This window comes from Nannobrachium achirus (genome assembly GCF_963921795.1).
Source record: "Nannobrachium achirus genome assembly, chromosome: 3".
NCBI classification, from domain to species: Eukaryota; Metazoa; Chordata; class Actinopteri; order Myctophiformes; family Myctophidae; genus Nannobrachium; species Nannobrachium achirus.
In genome coordinates this window covers 49,139,767-49,164,921 of record NC_137812.1, presented here as the reverse complement: position 1 = coordinate 49,164,921, position 25,155 = coordinate 49,139,767, and the positions used below count along the sequence as shown (strand labels likewise).

The 25,155-nt window shown below is 43.2% G+C and overlaps 1 protein-coding gene across 2 annotated transcripts; it reads right to left on the bottom strand.

Annotated features, from left to right (window-relative positions):
- Positions 1-240: 240 nt before the first annotated feature.
- Positions 241-25,155, bottom strand: rnf150a (ring finger protein 150a). 2 transcript variants are annotated; one of them, XM_080721679.1, is made up of 8 exons: positions 24,452-25,155; positions 13,077-13,327; positions 10,951-11,022; positions 10,633-10,715; positions 10,294-10,390; positions 7,486-7,696; positions 3,534-3,589; positions 241-1,890 (listed from the first exon to the last, which is right to left on the bottom strand). In XM_080721679.1, the coding sequence occupies exons 1-8, from the start codon at positions 24,903-24,905 to the stop codon at positions 1,876-1,878; spliced, it is 1,239 nt and encodes a 412-aa protein (XP_080577805.1). In that variant the 5' UTR covers positions 24,906-25,155; the 3' UTR covers positions 241-1,875. The 2 variants fall into 2 exon arrangements, with proteins under 2 accessions (XP_080577805.1, XP_080577804.1); XM_080721678.1 differs by having other exon boundaries at positions 241-3,589.

Genomic DNA, 25,155 nt, shown 5'->3' with positions numbered 1-25,155 from the left:
TAGAGAGCACAAAGAACTACAGTACAGTGGATAATGACCTCACCTCACCGTCTGGCGTCTAGCAACAAGTTGTGTTTTCTTTTTTAGACATTCAGAGGTCATTGATTGAGTATGGTGTGAATGTTATTTATATATATATATATATATATATATATATATATATATATATATATATATATATATATATATAGTTTTTTTTATGTCTCTATATACTGTAATATACACTCTAAGACAGGGGTCTTCAACGTTTTTCAGGTCAGGGCTGAGAGAGGGATGAAGCAGGGACCCCCAATATGTAGTATTGTATAAAAAAAATTGTGTTGCAGAAGAAAGATTTTCATAGATTTCTTAGACAGCTTATACTTGGTTGACAGCATTGTCATCATGTTGGAGTAATGTGTATTTTCAGACATTTAACCACTTGAACCATCAAATACTTTAGTCTGCTCTTCTTTGACAAAAATAGCCGATCTACAAGCTTACAACACCTCGCGTTGCGAAGCTTGTAGATCTATTTTTGGGTAATGTTCCACTCAGAATAGGGATGCTAGGGTTCAAGTGGTTAATGTAAAAAACATGATCCTATCACACAATGATTTGGCGGCACCCCCCGTAGTATCTCCGAGGACCCCCTAGGGGTCCCGGACCCCCTGTTGAAGACCCCTGCTCTAAGACTAGTATGAAATCACTTCGACAGATATTGATGTAAAAACTAAAGCATCACGTTTTTCAAGGGCATGGTTACACTGAACCGAGTGTGGAGTTTAAAAGGCTGGTGGAAATATACACACCAATCGTTTTGACACTGAAAAGTAAAATGCAGCTATAGGTTGTGTATTTACCACATGTACAGTATTCATATCATATAAGAAGGTGTAAAGACTGCATTCTGAAATATGTTGGCAGTGATCTCTTACAAAGAAACCTAATGAGAAATCAGTCACAGGGTCTACATAAGTACTGTAACTGGGATCTGGAGTCTGCTACTCCTATTCATAGTAATCCATGGCTGATTTAGGTGGGAAACCACAGGTGATTATCGTTAAATGACAATGCTGGCCAATGAACTGTGGCCTTGTGCCAATGTGTCATGTCACTCTCCTGTCATGAGAGTACAGATGTACTGCTAGAATAGAGTAAAGCAAACATTTAGCCATTTGAACACTTTGGGGCAAAGCTTCCCATACCCAAACGTCAATTTTAAAGCTGCAATTATTCTTATTTTAATGGTAGAGTATATGTTAATACAATGTAACTTGTAAACACATTGGCAGTTGTTGGCGTTGTTCTCCCTACTCTTCCATTGAGAAATCTACACCTTGGTGTCAGGTAGCCCTGCCCAAGGCCCATCCATACTGTACATACGGTTATGAGAAGTAGATCCTGGGTTGTAATTACCTCCCTTTGTCGGGAGAGGACACAACACGTACAGATTGCAGCTTTAAGGACTTCAGGGTACCCAAAACAAGTGAACACAAATGGCCATATATTATCTCTTACCCTAGGATTATCCTAGTACAGGGGTGTCAAGCTCATTTTAAGTCACAGGCTTGACTGTGCAAAATGTGACTTTAGTTCATGTGGGCTGGACCAGTTGTGCATGTGCACAACACATGTGCCCACATACACATGCACTCAAACACATGCATGTTGCCCTTGTCTTTTTCAGCCTTCCCCTGGCCAGCCAGGGTGCCTGATGGAGGGGAAATGAAGTGGTTGGAATAACGTGTTCCTTCCACGCGCTACGTCCAGCCGGGGAAACTCCCCCGTCAGGTGAAAAGAAGCGGCTTGGACTCCTCATACATAGAAGGAAGCATGAGGTCAGTCTGTTGCTCTTCCCAGGTTGGCAGAGAGTGTGTATCGCCCAGGATTACATTAGACAATTGACACCTGGGTGAAAAAAATGGGTTACAAAAATCGTGGGATAAAAATTTCGATAAAAGAAAAAGAGAACAGAAAAAAATGAAAAAGAACGTCTATACATAATGATTTATGTTTAGACATTACTTTCATGATTTGGCATTAGATTCTGAGACCGGGAAAAAAAATGTTATTTTGTCTGTTTTGGTTGTAACAAAAGAAACAGATCACCTGCACTCACAGGTCCATCATCATTTTTGTGGGCAAACCTGAAAGTGTCTCAGCTATGATGTAGTTGTTTTTTCACCCAGTGAAGATTTAGAAACAATTCTGCAATTGCAGAGTTCTCCAGCCCGAGACCAGCTGTCATTAAATGCATCACTACTCAAAGCTGGGAATAGTTATAGCTCCTATTCCATTAATACATAACATGCACATCTAACTGAGATTCTGAAACAGACTTTTTTCTTCTTGCTGTAATGTTGTAATTCCCATTACCGAAACAAGCACGCACAAGGCTGTAAGACATGCAACTGGAGTGGAGTAGCCCATATTTGAAAGGCACAAATATTAATTTGTTATAGTATTCCGCAAGGCGTTTGTTGCGGCCTTGGACTTTATAATTAACATTAAGCACCTTGTCGAGGACCTGGACAGACTGGGGAATTGACGAGTCGTGCACATTGGGTGCTTAATAACCGTCCATCGTTTTTCTACACATCAAGTTGCCAGCAGCAGGCAGTGGTAGAGAGAGATAGAGGCAAGAGAGTGGCCTAAGAACGACTGCCATACAGATACAGTACATGGTTGTGAAAAAAAGGAAGAAAGATTCTTCCCAAAATCATCCAAAAAGATGGACCCTTCTCAGGTCGGGTGTGGCACATGTGCTGCTAGATTTATACCCCTGTCCTAGGAGAACCTCATTTGACATTGACACAACAGACACTTTCAGAATGAAACTGGTCATATTAATTCATCTACAGCCAAGTCCAAAGACTTTTAGGCCAATGAAGCCCTGGGCCCCAAGACATGGGAGTCCCAAGACCTCAATAAGGAAACCACTGCTTTAGAGCTTGACAAATAGCCAAAGCATGGTAAGCTTTCATTTTGTTTCATTTGTCATTATGTTGTGAAAAACTGGTGAACCTTGTTTTGTTTTGTTTTTCAAGCATGTGATATATTTGCGTTGGATCAACTGTTTTGTTTGATTACAAATATTCTTGTACCAGAATAGAGTTTTGTTTATAAGATAAGGGTTTATGTAAAGTCCTTTGTAAGGTTGAAAACTAGGACTACTTTCTTTGGTAGACATCTACCTGGCACCCCTGCCTAATAATAATAATAATAATAATAACAACAGCTGCAACGCATGAGAGACCTTTCTTTTGGCTGTTCAGCCAGTCAGAGCAGACAGAAAGGGATGTTGTGCTGCTAAGTGAAGTCGTATTTCAAGGCTGTCTCTCTTTTTTGTGAAGCGCAAGCCACTTCCAGACTGGAGACACGCTGAGCCTCCGGAGGTCCCTGAGTGTCCGTTCCACCCTGTTCTGATCCTCGTCTCTATGGCAACTTGCCATTATTATTATTTCTTTTTCAACAGCTTGGCTGTGACTGACTCAGGACTTCAACTCGCTGCATTCCTGAACCACAGACAGATCGATGCTGGATATACCCACCTCCACGGTCATGATGGGAGAGGTGTCGGAGTCGCTGCTCAGAGAATGGTGCTCAGCTGACAGAGAGAGAGAGAGAGAGAGAGAGAGAGAGAGAGAGAGAGAGAGAGAGAGAGAGAGAGCATAAATAAATAAATACAGGTGTAAAGTAATACCTTTCAATTCATTCCTTCATCATTCTGGATAATAAATTCCATAGGAGACACATGGCAGACTTAGCACTAGCAGCATTCTGTAAATATCTCTTAACGACCTGGCGATGCTCCCAGCAAAGCAAAATCAAGTTTTGAATTAATGGAATCAAATCAGATATTCACAAGGACCCATGGTCACTTCACTCTGGTATGAATGAAAACACACTTCGGTTGCAACATTACAGGTACTTTGTCACGACAAGACCTCCAGTGACGATGGCAGATTGTCTCGTTGATATCACAACACAGTGTCAGCTTGCTAGCATTGAGATACTGTATTGGTTACAATTAGGGATGCCCCGATCACGTTTTTTTTGCTCCCGATCCCGATCAAATATTTCTCTTTCCCGATCCGATCGTTCGGCAATGCATTAAGGAAAAAGAAAAGCAAAATGCTTTTATGTTGTCCTTTCTATCCAAGCTTCCTTTTTCACTTAGTGCAGCATTGTATCAAAACAAATTAAAAATAAAGCTCATCAGCTTATATAATTTTTAAATATATAAAGACAAGGTGTTTCCCGATATTCTTCTCCCGATTCCGATCTTTTGAAATCGGCCCCGATCTCGGTCTCCCCCGATCCCGATCTCCCGATCCCGATCTGGGCACCCCTAGTTACAATCAAACATAAGTGAGCCAAAAGTATCCTTGTTGTGAATGGATATTCTGTTTAATTAACACCAAGGTTCTGTGCACGCACGCACGCACACGCGCACACGCACACACACACACACACACACACACACACACACCCCCTCATTCTCAGCCTTTCAGCTCTGTTCCAGCCTCTAGGGTCCAGTATAAAAGAGTGATTTAAATCCTGGGCTGAGACAAACCAGACTTCTGGCACTAAGAGTTGGCCAGTGGACAGCCAGAACAATAATAAAATCATCAGGGAGCTCATTCAATGACATCAGGTTGAAGACAGCAGCGGTAAGACAGTATGCAGCTAGGACTAAGCGGCTCTATACTGCAGTTCTGCACGAACTTGAAACGAACTTGAAAAAGTTTTTTTTTCCCATGACAGAGAATACATAGTCACCACAGTAGACATCTGCCATTTGAAAGTGGCGATGTGCATCTGCTGAATATTGATGAGACAAAGTTTAAAACAAGGTACTTCATAACCTTCACAAAAGTAAGTGATACTCAAACTCCGGCCCCCAGGCCATTTCTGGCCCACGTCGCACGTCGCCCACCAGCTTAATGTCTATTGGCTAATGGCTATTTTCTGTAAAAAGCCATTTGTGTTGAATGTTGGCCAAGTCATAAATGACATTGTGAAGCAATTGAGAGAGAGATGTGCTCAGCAATTATTCTTTCCCACTTGATAGCAGGCAGACAGATAGACAACAACCCAGACAAATAGCAGACAAATGTACATTAGTTTGTTTTATTGTTTGTGTGGAATGTGCTAATTGCACAGAATTATTAAAAAGAGAAAATGCAGCAAATTACTTTGATTATAAATTGTGTCATTGACGGAATAGAAATGGAATGCCAAGCCATAAAATAATGCACATTGCACTTGTCTTTTCATACGTTATGTGGAAATAAAGCAAATAAAAGAGAGAAGTTATCAAGTAATGTCATTTCATCAACTGGCCCGTGGCCCCTTGACATTTTTGTAATGTGGCCCACAGGTTAAAACGTTTGAGTATCCCTGCAAAAAGTCACTATTTGACTAAAAAGAAGCATTTTGCTCTTACATGTTTAATTTTCCTCCCCTAGGATGTTACTCTAGTAACTCTCACCAGTAGCAGTCTACAGGGAGGTTAAGGTGGTTTGTGATGACTAACGGCCACAGTGCTGTGACTCAGCAGGACCCAAGTCTGTGTTCAGTGCAACCCAGTGAACCCACTAGTCATTCCTCCTGACATGGCTTCGCATGTCAGGGACTTAAAACATGAACTAAAAGCCTGGTAGAATAGGGAAGTGCATTATGGCTTTGGTCATGATGGTTTTAATCAGAGTGGCATACAGAAAGTTAGAAGGTTGTGTGTTGCTTTCTGTTACAGGGTGGCCACTCTGGTCACTCGAATTGTTGTTAATTGAAAGATGAAAAGTGGAATAGTGGTAGAAAACATCCAATAAGTGATATATTGCAGATTCAAACCCAACATCCAACTGGAGTGTCTGAGCAAGGCTCTTAATCACCATAAAAATAAAATATAGATACCCACTCACTATAAATTGTCCTAGGAGGGGTAACAGCTAAAGGTCTCCTAGGGATATAGTTTCTAAGGTTTTGTGGAACCATTGTGATAAAGGGCATTGGTAAGTCCAACAGGTTGTTTAGGGTATGTCTTGTGCAAGCTAATAGGGTGTTATTACAAAGGAAGCATTAAGCTGTTCCTGGACACTGACATTAAGGTAGAATGTTTTGGTTCATAGCTCCACCAGCTGCAGCTGGAATTTCAGCCGGGGCAGACAGGAAATGGGCTGCACCAGTGTAAACACACGCCTGTGGCACTCAGAGGCTAAGGGGCCAATACGGGCTGGCAAACGCATGCACAGCTAAAATGTGTCAACATGCATTGTATACATGCATGCACGCGCACGCACACACGCACGCACGCAATAAAACTGCTAATAAGGTAGGAAGCAGCTGTGAGTAAAAGATATGCAGTGCTTTAGTTGTTGGCATATGTGGTGGTGCCATGTAAAACAGCACTTTCTCACCTCTCTTTATAAACTGTACCATTGTATTTGGGTTAGCTTGTGACTTTCAGTAAAAGAGAAGAACACTATTCCTTCTGTCCTGTATTGCCCAAGAGGATCTAGGAACTGATTGAGGAGCACTCAGACAGGTGACGTCTGGCCTAGTTTAAGGCCACAGGCTAAACCATCCGGGCCCACTCACAATAATGTGTGCAGTGAAGAAGCGGGACATTGTTTGAGAGGAACTGTGCACTTTTTCTGTCAAAGATAGATTCTCTATTTGGAAAAGATTATGCTAGATCCAAGTATAGTGCCCGCAAAGATGCATTGTTCATGTGCTACAAGGCACTCCAGAGACCGAAAATATCGCTTCTCTTATGTCAGAGAGAGAGAGAGAGAGAGAGAGAGAGAGAGAGAGAGAGAGAGAGAGGGAGAGGGAGGGAGAGAGAGAGAGAGAGGTATGGATAGGAAGATAAAGGGAGTGTGCTCAAATTGTTTAATTAAAGGTGAATTTATGGTGAGCTAATGGTGCTTGGAGTATTTACTAAGCAATCAGTAAATATTTTACTTTACTTTACACAGGACTCCTAACACAATGCATTAATTATATTCCATGGGGTGTTAGGTAACATGTCTTTATACAGCAGTAAACTGATTTCCATTGCTCTATCCTGCAAAGACTATCAAGCTGCCTTGTACTGTCCTTGTTCTGTCCTCACGTTGTTTCTCAAACTGGGTTCAGGGACCCCCAGGGGTCCTGGAGGGAGTTCTAGGGGGTCGCCAGCTAAGTGATAGTTACGAACCAAATGGACCCTTATTGGTTATGTAACTGGAACTGGTTCCATTTGTACACTCTCTGATTTAAAATTAAAACAACATTGATTTTACAATATAAACTGGGGTCCCAGAGATAGAAATGCCATTAAATGGGGGTGTGTAGCCTAATGCATGTCAAACTGGGGGTCCTTGAAATTAAAATGCTTGCTTCTCTTGTGGGGGTCCCTGGCATATCTTTTCAAATGGGGGTCAGCGGGCTAACAAGTGTCAATTTGGGGGTCCTTGACATGAAAGGGTTTGAGAAGCACTGCTCTACCATACTTACTGCTGGCAGTGTTGGTGAGGCTTTCACCGTCCTGGGTGTCTGGGTCATGGTAGAGAGGCTGCAGCCCTATTGTTCTCCCTGCCGTGTCCTGCAGCACCACCGAGCTCTCATTTACTGTGATGTCACTGGCGCCGGTGATGGGGTTGGTGGGCGGACCCCCCACTGAGGACTCGTAGTCTGGCGGGATGTCATCCAAGCAGTCCGCATGGGGCTAGAGAAACATTGCATAAATAAGGGAACTTGAGGGATAGATAGCACCATCAAGGTTGTTGTTTTATCACTGTATGTTATCATCTTTTTTTTTGATAAATGTTTGGCATTGTTGCGACCGTCAGGTCGCAGTTACTATCAAAACCTCCACTGGCTGTCAGTCAGTCTGTCTGTCTGTCCATCACGTCACACTTTTGCCCTACTCATATCTCCGCCACCGTTGCCCCTATCCATGCCAAATTTTGCACACACACTCCTTGGCTGCCAGACCACAACCTCCACCCCTCATTTCTCACATGGCCCTCTTCTAGCGCCACCATGAGGCAGATTCTTGCAAAAAAACATTTTTGGACACTGCTCCTACAAATTCTGCCCTAAAATCACGCAAATCGGTACACAGTATGTCTAGACTCATGTCATCAACATGGATCTGTCCCATATAGCGCCACCATCAGCCTGACATTTTTTCTATTGATTACTCATGCCATTGAGACTTGAGTTCAATTATATTTTATGTTTTTTGTCGAATTCCTAAGACAATAATTTGATTACAATAAATGCATTTGGGTCTCCATCCGGAATCAATGGGGGTAGATTTACTGTTTTACTTTTTTTTTCTTAGGAATGCGACATACACCCAAAAATATTATTGAACTCAAGTCTCCATGGCGTGAGTAATCAAAAGAAAATATTACAGTTTGGGGGTGAACTACTCCTTTAACCCATACAGTGCCCCGGGCCACAAGGTGCCGCTAGAGTGCCAGAAATATCTGTATAGGCCTTCGCTCTAGCTTCCGTCGACACTGCCCGTAGTGCCTTGTGATTTCACTCCAGCCACTGTTATGTATGACGAGAGGAGGAAGTTAGCTAACACTTAGCTTCTTTATTTATTAGAAGCCGATCTGAAGCTATTTTAGTCGCAAAAAAACATTGTCTTTGGTCTGGGAACACAATTCAGAGAAAATGCTCTCTAAAGATGTGACTTTGTATTGGATTCGGCGGCGCGATGCGGCGGCGTTGCCCGATTACGGACCGTGGATGGCCGAGTCTCGGCCCCGGCCATGGATGGAAATTTAGACCGGGGCTTCGTTGAGGCCTCCGATTAATTCATTCATTTTATTAAATATCCCGGACTAGATCGGGATAGGCACCCCGGAATACGTCGCGCCGCCAACAGTATAGATTGAGTTTTTTTGGGGGGGCTCTAAACTTTATTTTAAACCATTTTCAATGGAATAAATCGTCGGACCATCTAGCATCACTCTTTGGAAAGCGTAGGAAAAAAATATATATATGGTATTAGATTGAAATAAAGCCGAACTTGTTCGGGATAGGCACAAAAAGGGTTAAGTGACAAGATGAGGGTCAGATTGGAACCCGGGTCCTTGCACTTCCAAGGAGTATCATTTGTGCACCAACTGGCTGTTCTTATAGGACCTCAGTCCTGTAGTGTACATGCACTCCAACCAAAGCAGAATTGTTGTACGATGGCGTCACACAATGAAAATTACAATACAATGGATGTGACAAGTTGCTAACTTGTAGCCTGATAAATCAGTCCGCACATTACCACCCCCTGTTGGTGGGTGGTGTGTAGTGAGGACTGACCCCGGAGATTAAATATTTTATTTCTTCTCGCCCGAGGAGCGGGCGGCTTGAATGGGCCAATGAGGGTTGTATGCTTGGGGCACGTGGTTTGGCGTCTGGTGGATTCCCAAGGCTGGTCCGGTCCCAGCCCTGCCCAGCCCCCTCCCTTCAGAGCTCTTCTGCCCACGTGAGAGTCCCTAGTGGACTCTGATTGGTGCTCTTCTGCCCACGTGAGAGTCGCTAGTGGACTCTGATTGGTCCCTGAAAACTGTCATGGCGGAGTCAGGCGGACGCCCGCTCGACTCGAATTCTTTTAATAAACTATACAATAGTGCCGTTTCATTACATTTTAATACCATTTTGCACTAACGTAAACATGCAATCATATAATATGTTATAAGAAATAATAACGTATCTTTGCAATATCACGCCACGTTGTGTGTGTGTGTGTGTGTGTGTGTATGTGTGTGTGTGTGTGTGTGTGTGTGTGTGTGTGTGTGTGTGTGTGTGTGTGTGTGTGTGTGTAACGTCAATAGGCTTTAGTCCGCCCCCCCAGAAGTGGAATGTCTCCCCGAAATACCAGACTCTCTTCCCAAAACGAAGTGTGTGATAGAGTCTGGCGCTTGCAGCCAGGCAAGCTAACTTGTAGATCTGACTGCAGTAACAACGTGACTGCTTTGACAGAAGCCTTTTTGTTCTTTCTCTAAATACATTAAATTCTGTCAATTTAGCATTACATAGAACATAACGTTACATAGAACATGTTCAAACAAATCTATGTTTAACAGCAACCAAGTTATGTCCACCTTAGAATGCCATTTCTAACATAAAGCTCTTAACTGCAGGATGCACAATGATTACAAATGATACAACCTGTGAAACTACAGTAGCAATCTTGCCAGTAAACATATCTACCTCATGTTCTTTAGTGATACTGATATTACAAAATGTATGTGTGCATGTGCGCGACGCGTGTTTGTAGATGGCCACACCATAAAAAAAAGCCCTTACTGGTATGCCCAAGGCTTTGAGGATGTTCACTTTACACATGGGACAGGTGCGGTGATCTTGTAGCCAGGGGTCCACACAGTGCTTATGGAAGACATGCCTGAAAACAACCCCCCAAAAAAACAAAAAGTGAAAATGTCATCATGGTGGACACTACTGATTAACTGATTAACTGATATAGAGTGATAGGTGTAAAATATGCATTCATTCTATACCTGACAAACAGGTAGTTATTTCCAATCAGCTCACTTCAAATCTTCAGGTCATGGCAATTTTTTGTTACTAGCTACTATTTCTACAAACTGATAACTGATAATAAATGTTTTAGCTTGGTTGTTTTACCTGCACGGTAATATCCTCACAACATCATTGGGCTTATAGCCCTCGATGCACACAGCACAGTTGTCAAAGTCCGACTCCGTTTCCTAGAATAGAAAACATGAAGAAGACTTTCTCTCTCTCTCTCTCTTTCTTACAGTGTCTCATAGATCAAAACAAGGAGAGAGGGCTCCAAGCACAATGACAAATTGATCAATTTGAGCCACTCTTTACAACCTTTCCTCTAAACGCCTTCAGATAAAACATGAGACCATTGTGTTAATTTAGGGTGTTGGTTAATGGGTTCAATTCTATTGCTACTGAAACCAAATAAGACTTTACCTTGTCTCCTTTCCTGATGGTCCGTACTTGAAGCTTGCTGATGGCCTTCTTGGCTGCATCTCCTAGGCGTCTCTGTAGGACAACACCGGAAAATGAATGAAGGTAAAACATAATTGGTCGCTCGGGTGGCGCAGTGGTAAAGTGCGTGCCCACCACTGCGGATGTTGTGGGTTCAAATCCACCGCTGCGCATCCAGCTTTGTCCAGTGTCTACACAAACCCGGCACGTGTTCAGGGGGGAGAGAAGACAGGCAATTGTCACCGGGCAATTGTCACTGTATGTAATGCAAGTGTGGTTGCCCTGACACGAGTCACAAGGAATCCGCTGGGAAATGTATTCCGTCTTAAAAAGTTTTCCCTTTCATGCCCATAAATGGATTTCTCTGTATCTGTCAGTCCTTGTCCCTATTTGAGCGGTGCTAACCATTCGTCCTCGTACCTTTTATGCCCATATATGGAGATCTCTGATGGCCCATATATCTTGGAATGACCATATATGGACATACTAGGTCAGTCTCATGTGATCTATGATGTCAGTCACCTCCTCATGGGAAAAGTAAAGTTTTTGCAGACGTGTCCCGATGAAGCCGGTCGATTTGATATATTGCCCAAGTTTATAATAAATAAAGTTTATCCGGAAGTACTATAGTCTGGTTGCAACAACACTAATAATTATGTCTCACTATGTGGGAATCCCTTGTTTTTTTCCTCAGGTGAAAATGCAAGGCTCTCTTGTCCAAATGCCCAGATTGTAAAACATTTCAACTCGAATTGGCGACTAGATAAAAATGCCAGATGTGAACGCGCAGCGAAGGAATAACCGCTCAGGCGTTTCCAGCCTAGTGTAAATACACAGTACTCCCACTGGATATAATTCAGAACAAATGATGCGCTCAGAAAAAAAGAAAAAAAAACACATTGGTGGAAAGGAAACAGCTAGGGAAAAATGTAAACAATCGTCACCATGGCACCCATTCCCATGATAACCTGCATGGTGATTTAACGCCATTATGGACGTCACAAGAAGCGTCATCTGGAATATTTGTGTCAACAGAAACAAGAGAGATTACAAGGGCTTCTATTTCCACTGTGGGGTCAAAGTGCAAGCATGCAGTCTGGGTTTTGATGGTCCACTGGTTTGCTACATTATTTTCCACAGGTCCAGCTGCCAGTCTAATTTTGGTCTGCTGGCTGGACACATGCCAGACGGAAAATGACCTGAGCTACTATCAGAACGAGAAATGAGAACGATGTAAAACATTGAGGCATCAGATCCAATTTCACTCCATTCCACAATGGAAAACCCCAATGGCAATCTTTTAGATGGCAGTGTGCCCTCAACTGAGATGCTTGCCACTTTTTGTAATTTAGCTGACAGCTAAAGCTTAGAGATTATAGGAAACAGCCCATGTGTTCCAAAAAGAGAGGAGAGGGTCTTGCTACTGCTCCATCAATAGGCCCCTTTCACTGCGCTGCGGACACGACCACTTTTCCCCCCTCCATCTGTATTGTTTACAAAACTCAGCTCGCTCCTCTGCTAGAGCTGCGCTAGACCCAAAAGATTGCAGACTGGGGAAAAGTGAGTATGCCCTTTGCTCTTAAAGGACAACTTTGTTTTTTTACATATTTTAGATTGTAATTAAAGAAAGAAAATTTGAGTGTTAAAATGTTTTCATTTGCTTCGTTCTATTGTTTTATCACGTTTACCGTGCTAAAATGTGGAGCATGCGTACAAGTGGCTAAATATGTCTTTTTAGACACAATAAGCCAGCAGTTTATTTATTGCTATTTACAGTAACACTTCTAGCCCCCATAAGTCACATCCAACCATGAAAGGTTAGGTTGTATCTTGGGAATGGGCTTATTCTGTGTAAAATTACACATTTAGCCACTTGTACGCATGCCTCCAACCACTGAAATAAAAATCTCTAAAACAACAGAAAGAAGTAAATGAAATAATTTTAACAATCATCTTTTATATTCTTTAATTACAATCTAAAATATGAACCCTTGTTGTAAAAAACTAAAGTTATCCTTTAAACCATACTCAGGGGCTAATATGGTCGACAGCAAGGAACACAAGTAATCCTTCGAATTAAACCAAACCACATGCAGAGTCAGACATACCTGGTTGCGGTCTCGTGCATTGGCGTAGCGGAACCTCTGGATGTAGTAGAAGACAAGCCAGGCCAGTGAGATGATCATGAGGACAATGAAGGAGATGGAGACGAACACCACGGACGTTCTGCTCACGTACTTCTGCAGGTTCCGTGTTCCGATGGTGATGTGCACCATGACGGTGATATTTCGCTCTAGCAGGGCCACGATCTCACGACCTTTAGGTTCCGGGATCATGATGGCCACTACGTCACCCGTACCTGTGGACACACACAGGCACATCACATATTGTCTCATAATCATTGTCATGTTCAACTCCATACAAACTATTATTCTATCCACACAAAGATATCACCCATTCTTCCATTGTATGCCTGCACATAACTGGGCATTCAAGAACAAAGTGCACAGGGTTGAGTAAACTCACATCGTACAAAGAAAGCCTTTCAGAAAGGCTTGTCATCAGAGGCAGCAAGTATCAGTTTGATGTGGCAAAGGCTATTTTTGGAGCGGTGAAAGCGCTCCCAATGAACAGGTATATCCGTGGGTATGTGGCTGGCTGGCTGGCTGGCTGGCTGTGTCCGTCCGTCCGTAGTCTGGCAATACCTTGAGTGGCCACACACACTTAAAGGAGGGGCGCTGTTTTGTGCAGGCCAGGCACACTCACCACTCACTCACAGGCACAGTTTACAGTTTACACACGGCCCACCCCCCACACTCACTACACGAACAACACACACACACACACACACACACACACACACACACACACACACACACACACACACACACACACACACACACACACACACTACACAAACAGCATGACACACACACACACACACACGCACACACACACACACACACACACACACACACACACTACACAAACGCACGCAGACACGGCCCACCCCCCACACTCACTACACACACACACACACACACACACACACACACACACACACACACGCACACACACACACGCTGTGCTTTGTTTTGGAGAGAGAAGCCAGGAGAGGCAGGCTCCCCGGGAGCAAACAGGTCTATGAAAACGAGCCCAAAGGTTTCACCACTTGACCTCTATTACATTCGCTATTTTATAAAAACATGTTGAAAGCAAGGCCACATAAGCAACTATACTTCAGAAACAAGCCCAAATAAAAGCAACCCGCAACTAGAGACTTTACAGGAAAAGAATACCAAAGTCACTTATAATGAGCAGACCTGGCAACATTGTTGACATTCCTCAGTAACGACACATTATCTTAAAGTCAACAAACACCACTGGGACAAAGCAAGCATCGACACTTGTATTCACTCATACACAACCACATCAGGACTCAGGAGGACATTTGGACAAGGACCTTTCTCTGCAGCTACCAGAACAAATGAGGCTTTTTGGAGCGGTGAAAGCGCTCCCAATGAACAGGTATGTCCGTGGGTATGTGGCTGGCTGGCTGGCTGGCTGGGTGGCTGGCTGGCCCTGTCCGTAGCCTGGGCAATACCTTGAGTGGCCACACACAACACACTAGTTAAAGGAGGGGCGCTGTTTTGTGCAGGCCAGGCACACTCACCACTCACTCACAGGCACAGTTTACACTCACTCACTCACTCACATAGGGTACAGCTGCTCAAATTCACCGCTCCACTTCGAACCGAGGTTTGATTTTATATTGAGACTTCCCTGCTGGCTTATCATTCTTATCGGTTCATGCTCCTGACTTCCCTCATTCTTATTGTTCAGCTAAGCTTTGCTTATCCTTTCCCTCTGGGGAAATTAATGTCTATTATCTTTAAAGAATATACAGTTGCTCACTCGGCTCACTCAGATCACATGAAGTAGAGGGCTATTCCTCTGTGTCACACTGACTCACTATTCCCACAAACAGAAGAGGAATGAACAGCATCCGCCATAAACAGCGCATGGGGACATAAAGCCTGAGTGCATTCTCATTCTCAACAGGGTGAACAGATAAAAGAGCCTGAGCAAATGGCTCTGACTTTTTTTTTACTCCCCAGAGTCCCCACTCTTGTCATGCCAGTCGAGTGTACTAGGAAACAAAGCTTCTACAGCTACACTGTGGATAGGAAATGTCGACTCATTGGTTAATAAACATGAAACAAGGTGGCTTGCGCCTTTCTCTGTAGCAGCATGGTTAGTAGTAGGCTGGTGTTTTTTACCAGACCTGTGTCAATAATAGCCTGGGAGAGCCGGCCCACGGTTACATCTGCTCTGGTCATTGTGTGAAGCTGTACAATGTCCACCGTCCGTACAATGATATTGCGTGCTGACAATAGCTGATCTACAAGCTCGCAACTTGTCACATCAATGATGCATCCACAACGCATTGCGAGTTTGTAGATGGGCAATTTGATCTTTCTGGTAGACAGGAATATTCTCAGGCTTTTCATGTCACCACCACCGGCTACAAAACAGAGTCTATTGTGCTGTTCAACTACCATAGAAGGAGCCAACCAATGGGCATCATTTCAAAACACTATTTAGAGGAAATCTGACTTTTTGCAGCATTGACTCATGGGTGCAAAACTACAAAGAAGAGCTTTAGGGATTTTCAGTGCACTGTGGAACATCTCACACACACACACACGCACGCACACACGCACAGTATGAAGTTGATGAAATGAGACAACTCTGGTCAAATTTTGAGGGCTTATAACCAAGGAAAACCAGGTAGAGGCGAGATCTGCTCATCTGTCTTCCACCGAATCTACAGGTCAATCTGTATTAGCAACATGGCACGCCAGCCACTCCAACAGAGTGTGGAGGTTAACAATTAAGCCTCTTTTAAAAGTTAGTAAGCTTTAGATTTAGAAAGACAATCCCTGCAAAAGAATGTAGCTGGGAGTGACCATCTGGATTGGAAGAAAAGGGAATTATAGAAAAATAAGAAGTTCATGATACAGGAGTGGTGTATGGGGAAATTAAGACTGCAATGTTTCTCTTTTCATATGGGAAGCACCTAATTTGCCTAATACCGTAATTCATTTTCATTTTCAATGAGAGGCAAGTATTCAGGTAGGGAGATGTGGGCAATATGACAGGCGTAGCCACAAGTGGGTGCAATCCCATGGAATTGTAGTCTTAATTCTTTCTACGTAAAGTGCAGAAACGCATCTATTAATTCACATTACTAGTACAGTGTGACCCTGTGGTGTATCCAAGCGGGTGCAAAGATATAGTGTCGCTAGCTGGGTGAAAAACCATGTACAGCTCCGTACTAAATCGCAATTTAAGGGCTTTTCACACGGGGAGCAATACAATGCCTGTGTATTCGCTTGGATCCATGGGGTTGCACTGCTCTTGTGAATAGACAAATACACCTTGTGTAGAAGAAAGTTAAAAGAGTTTCAATGTGTGAGATGAGTACGCTACAGTTTCATAGCATTATACCTGCTTGTTGCTACGTTTGTCAGATAGCCAAATTTGCCACTCGACTCTCAATTGAAAATTAATTACTAGACGACAGCTAGTGTAGTGGTTAGAGCATATGGCATGCCATTAATGCGGAAGTTTGGGGGTTCAAACCCTGCCTGGTTTTGAAAAATCGAAATGTGTTCAGATCTCAGTCTGAGCCAAGTCTCCCGAGGAGATGCGTCTGAGGCCTGTCCTGGACAGGTGTCACCGGACGTAAGAAAAACAACAACAACGTTAGCCGCTATAGCGCCTTCAATGTTAAAAGGCCTCTACAAACAGAACTTGTATAATGGCTAATTTCTGTGCATAGCACTCGTACAATGAAGTATACATCAGGCTTAAAATGGTTTCTCCTTGTTTCGTCTCAACTAGGCTTATGATAACGTTATACAAAGGGGGGCAGGTCAGACTAGGTGCAATATAGCCTCCATGTACATACAGTACACTGCCATAGTTGTGTAAAAAAGTAAGGATGAGGCCAAAACCAATGACATTCAAGTTATCCCGAAGCCTGGACTCTTTTCTATTCTTTCTTCTGCTATGATGACGCAGTTAGAATAGACAAAAATAGCTGCTTCTAAAATAAGATGGATATCAGTCCTGGCAGAAACTGGTCATGGAGGGATCTCCATAATTGAGAAGATGGGAAGAAATGTGCAAAGCCATGGGGAATACTACAAATGAGCAGATGATTTTTGGAAGACACTAACCTGTTTAGTGCCAATTTATGCCATTTATTCTGATGAACAGCCTCCAGGGGCTGCAGACTTTACTGTGCAGATAGGGATGATCACCAAATTAAATGACAACCTCTCTATTGGCAAAGTTGCAGAGACATTTTGTATAATGTTAGTGACTGACAGTAATACCAATTCCTCCACACGATCTCCACCTAGTAAAAACAGACTCCAAAAGTCATGTCTTTCATAAAGAACAGTTCATAAGGCTCAACACTGATAGGATTCATATACGTACGTGTTGCTTCCACACAGCACTTTTTGTGTTCCTATACAAGAGTGGTTTGTGTGCTTTGTCAGGAGGACCAAGATTTAAGACGTGCCCAGTGAGTTTCTTGGCACCGGTGCCTCTGGGCCACTACAGCCCATTTCTGCTGGCTCTTGAGGGGAGAACAGGCATGAAGTGTTGGCTTCATTCAAAGCCTTCCCAATCCATTCATTACATCCCTTCATTTCTGCCCCAGTGCATGGAAGTGCGCTTCTTTCATGGGTTATTTCAACTGGTCACCTACTGTGAACCATCCTTTTCATCTGTCTCGACCCTCTCATCTTACTTGGTCTTTCCTTCTCCCGCCTCTATTCTGTTCATTCCAAAATTTAATTCAAGCAGTGGCTGCGCAATTATTATCATATAACTCATTGATATGGCTCATTAGCAATGTAAAAATATCTAATGAGCTACAACTAAAATGTGATGTCTATCCCATATTAGCCTATGCTTAATCATTTTATTTACTTTAAAGTTATACCATGTAACCTTTTTTATAAAACAAATCTTAAAATTGTCCTAACTGTTAAATCGCTAAAGTTTTAGAACACCCAATCCGTTAATTTCAGCTTCTAAAGCCTTCTCTTTTAATATATGTTTTCTATGAGCCGTGAGGGGGGGAGAATTTCGCGGCAAAATGACGTCATCTGCATCGTGTGTATACGTTGGCCAATCATATCGCCGATCATAAACACATGGTACACTACCGGCCAATCACAGGCGCATCTTGCTGACTTCTCAGGAAGTAGCTTGCCTCAACATAACAACATACTCGAGTGAAGGAGTCCGTTTCTCCGGATTGCCTGAACGCACAGGAACCAGGGACCCCTCTAAAGATAGATCTCGGCGAGCTACAGGCGGACGCGGTGGCGAGAGGCCCGGTCCGCAGCGAAAAACGGCCGAAAGACACGGAAGCGACCGCGGTTTGCTATACAGCTCTGACCACTAGTTGAGCAACTTACACAGTATCCCTACTACTAATTCAGAGCGATTATTTTTCGATTATTCCGCGATAGAATCACATTTACACTGCTTCTAAAGACTCCACCTTTTGCACAAAAATCGCGCATTTTTACCCGAATGTTCTTAGCTGCTTCTCCTGAAGCTATGGTATTTGCACGATGTACACTTTGTAAAAAATAATGTGTAAGTTTACTGAGCATATCTTTCCCGGAAGTTCTCCTACGCAATTTTCGTCACGAAAGTATCAGGTTACAGTTTGCTTCAAGCCTCAAGCAGCGACGCAGCGAGACTGCCCCCCCCCCCCCCCCCTTCCTCCGAGAGAGAGGGAGAGGGAGGGAGGGAGGGAGGGAGACAGTGAGCTGGAATATAGGCTACCCCTCTCCCACTACTTACATTGCGCGTGGAATGGATCCAAGTACAACATTAACCTCTATGCTGGATGTGTGAATCACCTAAAAACAGCGATGTTTGACGAGACACACGTGTGTTTGTGTAGTCCGTTAATAACAAGCATGGTACGTTGGTAGCGATACTTTTGTACTTTTACTTGAGACCTGAAGTTGGGAAGTGTTACCGAATATGTGTCGTGTTTCTATGTGAGTCTAGAACGTAAATCGACAAGTGTTATCCTTATGCATAGATTAAAAGCTGCCATTTCATTTGCCTTGATGTTGAAAGTGAACACGTAACGTGTGAAATCAGTGGTGGACATTTTAGACTGAAGTAAAAGTATCAATGAGCAGAGTGAGACCAGCACAACAGAACAGAGTAGCTCAAACGGGACCAATAGTTTGTCAATAGACAGTGTCCACTCTTGCTGTAGCCTCGCGTAACCCATGAGTCCCTGCATGGGTTATAGTGCGCACACATTTATAGATTTGGTGAGAGGCTGATAGCCTATTCATTCACTTCACCTATATACCCAGACAGTACAGCGACATAACGCCGATACCTACTCAACCTCTGTAACAAAGGAGGTTTGCTCATTGGGATGGTGCATTTGCGACGTCGCTTGCCGCACGGATATTTTTAAATTTTCAACATGTTACACCCATAGAGTTATAATAAGTAGGTTACACCACGGACAACCACTTTTCGCTTGCGTCGCGTGTGCGAGTGAGTGAATGAGTGAGTGTGCGTTCATGCCTCGGAGATAGAGAGAGCACAGATACAGACAGCGTCTATAAAGCTGCGTGAGTATGATGTTTTAAGCATTGTTTCCCAAGTACTGTGTGGGTCTCGACCATAGGCGGCGGGTGAGCCAAACGTTTGGCGAGGCTGCACCCCGCCGACCCCCCCCCCCCCCGGTGGAGGGGGGGCGCGCCTCCACCGGCTGTGTCAGACACTGCCTCCATGCCATTTATATACAAGAATACAGCGACCCAAACAGTTACAGACCTATCTGACACAATAGCTGCGTATACATGACAGCTTCATACCAATCTGATCTAAATAAACCCGATTGAAGGTATTGGATCAAGTGTTTACATGGGGTGAGATCAATCCGATCTGGTGTTTACATGTGCCCACTTTTAAATCGTGTTGGTTTTGATCGGGTTTATTTAGGTGTATACATGCAGAATTAGATCGGGTTTATCTAAAATCTTGTTTTTAATACGATTAGAAGTGTGCATGTATACGGGGCTATTGACAACAATCTGTAGGTCTACACAATAGACAACAGTATGCACACACATCACATCTTATGCAACCAAATTACGCACGGTGACGGCGCAGCCGCGCGCGCGCGCACACACACACACACACACGCAATTATTCTGTTGATACAGGCTTTCAGCTGCGCGATAGAGAGGAGAAGTCCTAACAGTTGACCGTTCAGGCAATACTCACAGATGAAGTGTTCCACTTCCAGAATCAGAAAGTATCCGTGATGATGATAATATCATTGTATAGTTTCCTCGCTGGCGTAATTGTCCAATGTCGACGTCATGATTAATGCCTTTGTTTGCTTGTGCATCGCTGCCTGTCTCATTTGAAAGTGTCTGTGGTATATTTTAGTTGATACAAATTACAAAAGGTTTTGAAAGTGCGCGGTCCACTGCAGCCATCATCACTACACTTCTCACTAAACGTAAACAAAACAACATTGTCTGTCTGTGAATGCTCTTCCTTTTGTCCTTCACAATAAAGTGTCCCCCTTTACTTCTTCCCAATGCGTGACATTTTACTCAGAAAAATAACAGGAAATAGGTGTAACAGAGGCAGCGCGATGACGGTCAGGCAGATTGACGTTCAATCATTTGGGTGTTGGCTGGCCCTCTTTCAGATGTTGTCATGTAGATCGGTACACACTACAGTATCTCTGTAGCCTTTAAACGAAACGGGTATTTCTTACATTGATGCTCCTACATATTATCATGTAAGCACCAGTTAAAGTTACTTTCCATCCCTCATATACTGTGTGCACAGTGCACACCCCATAACCCACACACTGCACATCATTTCGGAGCTCATATCTTTGAACGGGTAAGGACTAGTATTATATAATTTGCAAAATACCCAGCGTAGCATTTGGGAAGGCACAGCCTACCCTGGCCTTATTGACCCGCCGCCTATGGTCTCGACCCACGGGTGGCTCGCGAAATGGGACTGTGTGTGTGTGCCAATGTTGTGTATTGTAACTGTGTCTTCTATTGCAAACAGTGCTAAACTCTTCAATCAATCAATCAGTCTAGATACAACAACCTCGCAAATTTGCCTACAGCCCCCCACACCACTCAAAAGTCCTCAATTCAACATGGCAACAGTCCGCCATTCCGAAACACCGCTATTCCGAAGCAGGGTTAGGGTTAGGTTTAGGGTTAGGGTTAGGGGTAGGGTTAGGGTTAGGGTTAGGGTACGGGTAAGGGTTAGGGTTAGGGTTAGGGGTAGGGTTAGGGTTAGAAGTCAACGTTCGGAATAGCGGTGTTTCGGAATGGCGGGGTGTAACCATTCAACATATAGGCTACGTCAGTAAAAGTACAAAAGTATTGACTGTCAGCCCAGACTACATACTGGACACCTACACAATTGTTCCTGTTTCCTGAGTTATTGGTGTCCGACCAAGTGTGCCTTTTTGTTCATGATAGATATTGACAATAAGGTATTGAAAACATTTTAATCTGAATTAAAACCTAAACCCTTATGTTGATCAAATATAGAGCAGTCCTGCCTGAGCGCCCCTAAACCCCTTATGTTGATCAAATATAGAGCAGTCCTGCCTGAGCGCCCCTAAACCCCTTATGTTGATCAAATATAGAGCAGTCCTGCCTGAGCGCCCACAGGGCGCGAAGCCTTTCTAGTAGCTTTAACTTGTGTGATTGAAACCAAGTTTTTTTAATCGAAAATTACGTTGTTAGCACTCACAAATAAATATATACAACTTTAATAACACACAGCAAAGGAAGGAAACGATCACATTTTCTACTGAGGAAAACCTGAGGGCTGAAACACAGCTGCACAAATCCCATATGCCCACCCAGCCCCGCATTCCTCTACAACAGCATCTGTATGACTCAGCCATGTGTGACACTTTATATGGGCATTTCACCAAATAAACATTATGAATTATGTTTTGGAATAGAATTTTTAATAGGGCCAGGTGGCTCTATTTGAATTTAAAACTTATATATCTACCAGCAAAGAGCCTTTAAGCCAGAGGTATCCAACTTATTTTGGGTCACATGGCCTAACAGGCCCTGATTGCATTCTGAACCAGTTGTGTGTGTGCAGCGCACTTACTTGCTTATGGGGCCAAGGGGGTGCAGAGCTATAATTTGTGCAGATTACAGGTGTAGAACATTTTATAAGTCACAAGCGTGCATTTGGCCCACGGGCCACCAGTTTGACACACCTGCTTTAGGCCATCGGTAAGTAAAGATGTTATGCCATGCTATTACTTTACTTTCATCTTTTGATTACAATTATTTGCCAAGATGCTAGGGCTGTCACAATTATTACATAATCGTCTAATCGTGATTATTTGACATTATCGCAATTATTTTGTCATAATCGTCATAATCGTGAATGTTGAAAAATATCCGAAATAGTGGAAATAGCAGATCTACAAGCTCACAACGCGTCGCATCGCGACGCGTTGTGAGCTTGTAGATCGGCTATTTCCACTATCAAAGTTATTTTTTAAGTAGTAAGTTGCCAAATATGTCAGTAATTTCTTTGTATATTTAGGTTATGTGTCATATCTACCATGTACAACTTCAAAGCCTAAAAGCCAAACAGAAATGTAATTATCAACGACAAAAACACAATTAAATCGTTAATCGCCAATTATTTGAGTGACAATTAATCGTCATGTAAAATGTCATATCGTGACAGCCCTACAAGATGCTTCAATGCACAGTGCAATGTTAAGAGTTGGAGCTACAGATTCAATGCTTTGCCTTCAGTGTCAGAAGATGAACCACAAGGAAACAAAAAACGACAACTTTGACTAACAAATTACAAGCCCCTGAGGCTGAGGCTGAAGTCCCCCGAACCACTTTCACTGAAACCCGTTCGGTCAATTGTCAGTGTTGTCTGACGGTCAAATAAATGTCTGATTTTCATCAGCGTAGTTGTCAGGATGCTTAGCAAAGACAAAAAGAGGCCCATTAGAATTGCCAACTCTGGGACACAAGAATATACAATTTGTTGCCAAGTTTAAGATGTTGCAACAATGCTGGACTGCCTTACATCTTAATTTCACAATTTAGGCTAAAACTTAGTATTGATGACAAGACAATAGCTTGTGTTGTGTGTGTTCTACATCTAAAAGCAAATGTACAATTTATTTTTATTCCTGTGCCAAAATGTGACTTGTCTCATGCCAGGTGGGTCCATTAGCTCCACCTTTATGAAAATATGAGAGAGGCAAGTGTGAATTTACAATGTAAATTCAAATTGTCACATGGCAAAGAGCCCGTTCACACTCACAGCTAGTAAATAAATTAGTTCCCTTTATCATTTCCAGATACCTGGGAACTGTGGGTAGTATTAATGGAAATTAGACAATATTAAGCACAAGGAGATAAAATAATTATGGGGCCTAATTATAAGAATGATAGAAAGATGCATTGAAAGACTATTTTAATGACTAGTATATTACAAATCTTAGCCAGGAGAGTTCCAATTTCAGCTTTGTGCACTAGCTGTATGTATGCCACTTCTATTTGTAGACCTTATCACATGCACAATAGCCTGATTCCCACTGGGAAAGAAAGTCATTTATTTGGAAGACTGAAAAGGCACACCACAATTGGGGTTTTGAAAAGATGCTGCCCCTTTAAGTCTTATGGTTGACTGAAGAAGCTGGAAAAGTAGTTTATCCTCCTTTCACCGTGTCAAAAAGCCTGGCAGCGGAGTACGTTCCTAATCAACTCACAAAGAATGGTCAGTGGTCAAAGCACATACTCCTACGTGGTCAAGATAGAACTGCTGTTCCTCTACTACAGATTGAACACATTTGGCCTCCAATTTCTCATCAAGTTCCACAGTGCTCCACAGAGAGTAGCATCCTGTTCCACTCACTGTACTTTGCCCCTTGACCACAAGGCTCTAGGGTGGTGATTCTGGTGAAGAAAAATTGACCATGGCAGTCAGGGTCAGGGATCACAAGCATTTCACTCTGCTCCTGTCTGGCAAGCTTCTATTCTACCGCAACAAGTCATAAACGCTTGAATTTTTATACTTTGGGTTAGGGTACATGTACAGGGTTTAAGTGGTTAATGTGCAGAAGAGTTATTAAGAGTTTATAAATATATATTATTGAAGCTAACACGATCTTGGAAGGCCTGGATAAACAAAACAAAAAAACATGAGCATGGGTTTATTTTGTAAACCCTCATCCAAAGGTCAAATTTGTACATGCAATCAAACGTTATCTTAATCAATAACAATACACTTTGAACCCTGGATACATCAGCCACAATAAATAATAGCGGGGATCTTGAATGTTCAATCCAGCTCCAAACACTAGCCTTACCTTGGTGAGGCATTGTTATAGTGTCGTTGGCATTGCTGGAGCCCACATTGTAGATGACAACAGCTGAGGCATTGCGGATGGCAGCGTTGCGGATTTTCTCCTTAAATGTGCAATTCCCTGCCGCGATCAATGCCACCCAAGCCCTGTTCTGATGAATAATGGGGAACTTGACGTTTGGGTCGCAGGCTTGTCTGTCATGCAGGTGAGAGGGCATCAGAACGAACCCCCTGGCTTCTCTCTTCGGCGAGTGCTCGCCATATCGACCACACTCCGTCTTCTCTGTTTTGATTTCTGCACTCATGGGGTCCAGATAAGTCATGTTAACAAACGCCGTGTACCACTCCTCCTTCTCTGCGACCGTGAAGTCCAGACACAGCAAATGAACGAAACAAAACGACAGCAGCCACGTCGAGAGAGCCAGACTGCGGCAAGCCTGGATGAGGGACACTGCCATTGTGCTGCTGCTGGCTGCTGATCACCTCTCTCCCCCCAGCAGACTGAGCCGCTATAACCCACCTTGTCGGTCCTCCTCGGGCTTAGAAAGAACTCAATGTGTTCATGGGCCCGACGCATTGAACCGATAAATCACATTTAAAACCTATAACAACCACACATTAGTTTACAGCAGTGATTTCTAGACAGTTGCAGCCAGGATCCCATCGAGCAGACCCAGAACAGATGCCTCAGTCAGCAGCAGCAGCAGC